At 36.5% G+C, this 7,665-nt stretch overlaps 1 protein-coding gene across 2 annotated transcripts in view; it reads right to left on the bottom strand.

Moving 5' to 3' along the window:
- LOC115232626 (CD109 antigen-like) overlaps positions 1-7,665 on the bottom strand; it is a 189,139-nt gene that overhangs the window by 74,779 nt on the left and 106,695 nt on the right. For both annotated transcript variants that reach the window (XM_029802619.2, XM_036513187.1), the window contains exons 13-15: positions 5,949-6,092; positions 4,472-4,519; positions 954-1,076 (exon numbers count right to left, since the gene is read on the bottom strand). In XM_029802619.2, the coding sequence (XP_029658479.2) occupies positions 954-1,076; positions 4,472-4,519; positions 5,949-6,092 (315 nt within the window). The remainder of the gene's footprint in view (positions 1-953; positions 1,077-4,471; positions 4,520-5,948; positions 6,093-7,665) is intronic.

Genomic DNA, 7,665 nt, shown 5'->3' with positions numbered 1-7,665 from the left:
TCATAGAGAAATACAACAATCTAAGTCAAAAAGATTAGAAAGTAATATATATGTATGAAAGAATGGTAGGTCAAGAGAGTTTAGCCTAGAATACCAAAGATTTATTAAGCCTTTAGCATCCAAATTTCTTTGTCAAATGTATTGCTAACTGTAAATCCTTGAGTATAGGTCCGCCCTTGAGTATAATACGCAGGGGATTTTTAGGGGGCTGTATTTCTGAAAAACCTAAACCTTGTGTATAATATGCACCCCTTCTCCAACTTGAGTCGTGCATAATTAAGCTAGCAGCACCTAGTTGAACAAATGCTTCCACGCATGCGTAATACAATAATGGTGATGTTCTTAACTGTTATATGGGAATGTAAATATGTTTGCAAATTGTTTTTGTTATATGTTATTCTGTGTTCTGAATACTTTTATTTTAATAAATGTTGCTTACTGCAATTTATGGATGATTCTTTTATGACTTCATTGCTTTCAGGTTTAGCTTAAGGTATTTTCGTGCCCAACATCACAAAATGCATCTGAATAAACATAGCCAGACAGCAAATAGAGACTTGAACATTGCTTAGAAAATATTTTTCATTTTTAACCTCATATATAGTACACACTTTTTTGACTTTTGACTTTTAAATTTTGGGAAAAAAATGCGGATTATCATCGAGGATTTACAGTATTTATTCACTTTGTTTTGAATTAATCTCACGTTATCTTGTAGTTTCAAGATTTCAATGGTGTGTTTGTATATTTTCAAAATGACATTGTAGGTTTGGTGTGAGAGGTTGGAGCTGGCCAGTTTTAACATAAAATATGAAGAATATTTGAGCTGGATATGGCTGGTTTAAAAGTGAATGGGTTAATATTGTAATTTAGGAAGTAAATCAGCAGTAGAAGAGCACATGTACATTTAAAAACCTTTATGATAAGTTAAATAGTTAAAATGTATAAGATACCCAAAAATTAGATTCCTTAGGAATGGTAGAAGGAAAAGCATGAGAATTGAGCATATCTCCTTTTGAAACTGTTGCATCTCTTTTCTTTTTGGCACTATTCCCAATTATAGAAAGCTTGAAATTCTGTAAAGGAAAAAAAAACAGTAGTAAATGAATTTCATTTGAAATATTCAACACTAAAAGATTGAAAAAATGAATATGATAAATGCTAAATACAAATACATCTAAACTACTCTTGTTGCAGACATCATTGTCATTACAGCACCAATACTCCTGACATCAAAATCAATGCCATAGCAGTGGTGTTTTCATTGGTGTTGGCAGCATTTGTAACCGTCATTGTAACCATTTTCGTTCATGTCTTCGTTATCACCTGCATCATTGTTGTTGTTGTTGTCACATAGTTTTGTGGGTAGATGTTTTCCTTGTGTGAACACTTTTAGTCTCATACAGTGATCCCTCATTTATTGCAGTAGATTGGTTCCGAGACCGGCCACAATAACTGAATTTCCGCGAAGTAGGGACACCATATTTACATTATTTATTTAACGTGTATTTGGACTTTTCAAACCCTCCCTGTTCTGTTAGCAACCCACCCATTACAGTAGTCTATTAATAACAAGGGCGACTGTTAAGCAATAACACTTTAGATTTAAAAAATAAAGATTTTTACTGTACTCAACACGAAAGTAGTTGAAGTAAAATTTGAATGATGATGGTGATGAATTTGCTGTGCAGTAGAAATGATGATGATGAAGCTGATGACGGTGCCCTTTCCTGGAACACCTCTTCCACTTCTTCCGAAGGTGCAACCGTAGTAGTAGCAGCAGGAACTGGCTCTTTTTTGAGAGGCTGCAAAAACATTGTGATAGGAAGTTGCTGCCACTGCTTCTTTTTCCGTTCAAAGACCAATGAAAAATTTTAGGTATTCATATATATATATTTTAAATCCGCGAAGTCGTGAATCCACAATAGTTGAACTGCGAAGTAGCAAGGGATCACTGTATTACACAAGCCCAAGACCAGGCTTGGCCAACTTAAATTACATTGCAGGCTACTTTAATCACAGAAAGTTTATTGAGGGCTGCTTGTATACTGAGAGAATTGAAAGCATTTTGCTTTCTCATGCTATTATTACAATAATGAATGAATGATCGTTGATTCAACAGGAAATATTATCGTTGCAAAAACAGTAGTATCATTCTTTTTCACTTTTAATTACAATCTTTAATTTTTGATAAAATTTTTAAAATGTTTGTTTAAATAAACCCTTTTCAAGAAAGTATCAAGCAGGCCTCATGTTGGCCAGCCCTGCCCAGACCATACAAAGCAGAGGTGCTCCATCACTATCAGAACCAAAAACTTCAAAGCTACCAGAAGACAAAAGGAAGAGACCAAACCAACAAGAGAGAAAGACATGACAAAATCAACCTCATCCTTCACCAACATTGCCATACAGTCAATGTCACTGACTCCTCTATGAAAGAATTGGTCAATAGAGTCATCAACAGTATTATCATTCGAAATCAAAATCAAATTTGATGACTGGCATTCGTCCTATTAGAGCGCTAAGAGTACCATACAAGCGTGATCATTGCCAGAGCAACAAGCTGGCCTCCATGCCGGTGGCACATAAAAAACACCATTCGAGTGTGATTGTTACTTGCGTTGCCTTACTGGCACTTGTGTTGGTGGCACGTGAAAAAACATTCAAGCAAATTCGTTGCCAGTGCTGCTGGACTGGCTCCTGTACAGGTGGCACATAAAAAGCACCATTTGAGCGTGGCCATTGCTTGTACTGCCTGACTGGCCCTCATGCTGGGGGCATGTAAAAGCACCCAATTCACTCTCAGAGTGGTTGGCGTTAGGAAGGGCATCCAACTGTAGAAACTCTATCAGATCAGATTGGAGTTTGGTGCAGCCATCTGGTTTGCCAGACCTTAGTCAAATCGTCCAACTCATGCTAGCATGGAAAGCAGATGTTAAACTATGATGATGATGATGATAAAGTGATCAGCAAAGAAGAAAATAAATTCTCAGATACAAGATAAAGCCAACAACAACAGTATGCAGATATATAATGTATCCCGTCTAAGAATTAGGATAAGCACAGGATATATATATATATGTGTGTATGAGTTTGTGTGTTAGTGTGTGTGTTGTGTGCTGTGTGTGCATAGTGTGTGTGTTTGTGTGTACCTTTGTCTTAAACATCACATGATTCTTGTAAATGAGCATCACCAGTGCTATTTATTTCCGAACATCTGTGGAAAGACATGTCTAGCGATGGCAAAATGTAACCTTGCTTGGAAACTGGTGAGGGTTGGTGATGGAAAAAGCATCCAGCCATACAAAAACAAAATCTGCCTCAATAAATTCTCTCTGACCCATGCAAGCATGGAAAAGTGGATGTTAAATGGCAATGATGATATATAGTAACAGTTTAATTCAGCTTGACATTATTTGACATTTCATGGGCATAGAATATGTCTGCATCATACATCATCATCATCATTATCATCATCATTTGATGTCTGCCTTCCATATTGGCATGTTGAATGGTTTGACAGGAGCCAGCCAGGTAGAAGACTACACCAGGCTTCTGTGTCCATTTTGGCATGGTTTTTATGGCTGGATGCCCTTCCTAGCACCAACCACCCCACATAGGTGCTTCTATTCTGTTTCCATCTGCCAAATTTACAACAAGGCTTGGTTAACCTGGGGGTATAGTGGTAGATACTTGCCCAAGGTATCTCACAATGGGACTCAACTAAAACCACGTTGTTGCAAAAAAAAAATTCTTAATCACATAGCCAAGCCTGCATTGAAATAAATATAAAATATCGTTGTCATCATCGTTGACATCATCATCATCATCATCATCATTTAACATCCATTTTCCATGCTGGTATGGGTAAGATGGTTTGACTGGAGCTGGTAAGCTGGAGAGCTGCACCAGGCTCCAGTCTGTTTTGGCTTGGTTTCTATGGCTGGATGCCTTCCTTACATGCCAACCACTCCACAGAGCATACTGGGGATTTGTTATGTGTCACCTGTATGGTTGCCTTTGAAATAATAAAATAAAAAAAGACATCAACATCATCATCATCATCATCACCATTATCATTTAACATTCATTTTCCATGCTGGTATGGGTTAGACAGTTTGACAAGAGCTGGCAAGCTACAGGATTTTTGTGAAGCTCTCCTGTCAGGGTTTCTATAGTTGGATGTTTTTCCTAACTTTACAGAATGTCCTGGGTGCTTTTTATGTGGCACCAGTTCCAAGTAAGGTCACCAAGTAACTAGCAAGACAAAGACCCCTCAGCTGAGGTGGGAAGTAGTATTGAGAGAAGTGACTCTATGCCAGGTAACAAGATATGATAAAGGGAAAGGAACAGGCATCTTGCTGTAAAGAGCTTATAAAAATAAAATAAAATAAAATAAAATAAAATGAAACAAAATAAAATTAAATAAAAATTAAATAAAACAAAATGAAATAACAAAATGCAAACTTACATTCAGCATTCTATCAGTTTGGAGATTCAAAAGCATTTCATCTCTTATCTAGAAATGTTATAATTTATAGAGAGAACCAAATTAGCAATATGATGTTTAATGACAAACATAAACAATTATATATATTATATTTTAGAAATTAATTTCGTGTACAGTTCATTCCAAAAATGCATTGTCTTGTTGTTTTGTACTCTTTTGCTCTTTTACTTGTTTCAGTCATTTGACTGTGGTGGTCATGCTGGAGAACTGCCTTAAAGGGCTTTTGGTCAGAGAAATCAACCCCAGATCTTATTCTTTGTATGCTTAGTCCTTATTCTATCAGCCTCTTTTTGCCGAACTGCTAAGTCACGGGGATGTAAACACACCAACATCAGTTGTCAAGCGATGGTTGAGGAACAAACACCAACACAAAGACACATACACATAAACATAGACATACACACACACACACACACACATACACACACACATATATATACATGTAGGAGTGGCTGTGTGGTAAGTAGCTTGCTGACGAACCACATGGTTTCGGGTTCAGTTCCACTACATGGCACCTTATGCAAGTGTCTTCTACTATAGCATTAGGCCGACCAAAGCCTTGTGAGTTGATTTGGTAGACGAAAACTGAAAGAAGCCCATCGTATATATGTGTGTATATATATATATATATATATATATATATATATATATATATATATATATATATATATGTATGTGTGTATATATGTTTGTGTGTCTGTTTGTCCCCCTAACATGACTTGACAACCGATGTTAGTATGCTTATGTTCCCGTAACTTAGTGGTTCAGCAAAAGAGACCAATAGAATAAGTACTGGGATCGATTTGCTCAACTAAAGGAGGTGCTCCAGCATGGCCACAATCACATGACTGAAACAAGTAAAAGAGTAAAGTGTAAAAGAGTACACAATGGACTTCTTTTGGTTTCCGCCTACCAATTCCACTTAGGCCATAGTAGAAGACACTTGCCCAAGGTGCCATGCAGTGGGACTGAGCCCAAAAACATGTGGTTGGGAAGCAAGCATCTTACCACACAGCGATGACTGCGCCTATGCTTATTATTCAATTGTCAAATGGAGCTGGTATCTTAAATCTGCTTTGTGTGTGTGAGTGTGTGTGCGCGCATGTGTGTGTGCATGTGCATGTGTGTTTATCATCATTATTTAATGTTCTTATTCCATACCACCATAGGTTGGAGAGCTGGACATGATCTGACTAGCCAGAAGGCTGCATTTGGTTTCCAGAGACTACGTTGGCAAGGTTTTGTGCATGGGGTCCCTTCCTGATGCCAACCATGCTACAGAGTGTATTGAGTACCTTTTATGTAGCACTAGCATGTGTGTGTGTAAACATACACATTATTGGTATAATGACCCTCCCAAAATATAACAAAATCAGTTTCAGCACATAGTTTCACATCAAGAACCTTGCAAACCAAATACAAAAGCAAGATTACTTACAAATTCTTTTGTAATTTTGGGTCGGCTGTCAATGTAGCTCATGGCCTTGTCCATAAATAATAGCACAACATGTTGGCCTGGTGAACCAGATATCCCAACCTCAATGTTTTCATTGGGAAGGTATTCCATTTTATTAGTGTGAATCTGAAAAAAAAAATATATAGAATGAATTAAACACATTAACAAATTCTAAATGTTCAACTATTCAAAAATCATTGCTGTGATAACCATATGGATTGGTGAGTTAGATATATTTTAAAATTTCTAAATTCGTTCAACATCCTAAATGACACAGGAAATGACAAAACACTTAGCAAGTCATTCATCATTCAGAATGTATCTGGATAATTTCAATTTTCTTCTTTTATGTTTGATGTACCTATTTTAAGTTCTTTATTTGATATACACTTACACTTACACACACACACAAACTCACATATATATATATACACATATATATATATATATGTATATACATCTCAAGTAAATTTTTTAAAAAAAGGTTAAGAGTGATATATAATCCTAGTGGGTACTGTGCTTGCTCTTATCAGTAAACAATGCTGGTTAACCTCAGTGAATGTGGACAAACTCCAGTTAGTTAAATTTACTATACTTGGTTATTCCTCACTTTGGTAAATCCAATGTTCTTATAAAGACTGCATAGTGTCAGTAGAGAAAAAACAATAAATCAATAAAGATCAAGAGAACTGAGATTTATACATCCAAGTTTTATCATATAGTTCATTACATCTTTCTTTGCCAATATATATATATAAACGGTGCTCCAGCATGGCCACTGAAGCAAGTAAAAGGATAAAAGAATAGGAACATGAACACACCAACATCGGTTGTCAAGTGGCAGTGGGGGGACAAACACAGACACAAATATATATATATATATATATAGAATGGTTGTATACTGTCAATCTAACAAGAACGTGACAGTAGGGGGTACACCATCGCTGTATAGCCCTAGGAAGCATCGAACGCCTCCTGATAGCTTTGACACATTTTTTTTCCCTATGTATATAAGGACACAGGGAAAAAAATGTGTCAAAGCTATCAGGAAGCGTTCGATGCTTCCTAGGGCTATACAGCGGTGGTATACCCCCTACTGTCACGTTCTTGTTAGATTGACAGTATACAACCATTCTATCGCCCCACCACCGTACATGTCTCTACGAGAGATTTAGAAATTCAATATTTCTTATATATATATATAATTTACAAGATAAGGGCAAGAGAAAAATTCTAATGCCAAATATGCCGAAACAAAAAATTGTTGATAACCATTATAATTTATGCGTCTTGAAACAAACCAATAGAAATCTCCTGCTGTCCTTTGCTTTAGCTAAACCTACCCCGCTGTCTTTCATGCTACTATGGAATTTTGTCTGCAACAGTTAGATGCAAACTTAACCGTGGTCTGACCGGCATCTCTCCTCATGTTTCTTGGAACTTATATCCACATCTTTATGAGTAGATTTATCTTCTCTGGGATGTCAATAATTAATTTAAAAACTTTGTATTGTTGGAAAACATATATAGTCTGTTTGGAATATTACTTCAAATTCATGTGGCCCTATTTTGTACTGTACTGAAGCAGCTTCTTTTGCATATCTATAGAAGGTTTTAGGGTTTGTCTTAATATTTTTGACAGCCCTGACCTCTTTTTCTGGCCTCTCTTTCTCATGGAAGCGTTTGAGTTCATTTTCGA

Source organism: Octopus sinensis, linkage group LG2 (assembly GCF_006345805.1).
Source record: "Octopus sinensis linkage group LG2, ASM634580v1, whole genome shotgun sequence".
NCBI lineage: Eukaryota > Metazoa > Mollusca > Cephalopoda > Octopoda > Octopodidae > Octopus > Octopus sinensis.
The sequence above is the reverse complement of the archived record's forward strand: the minus strand, read 5'-3'. Positions and strand labels throughout refer to the sequence as shown.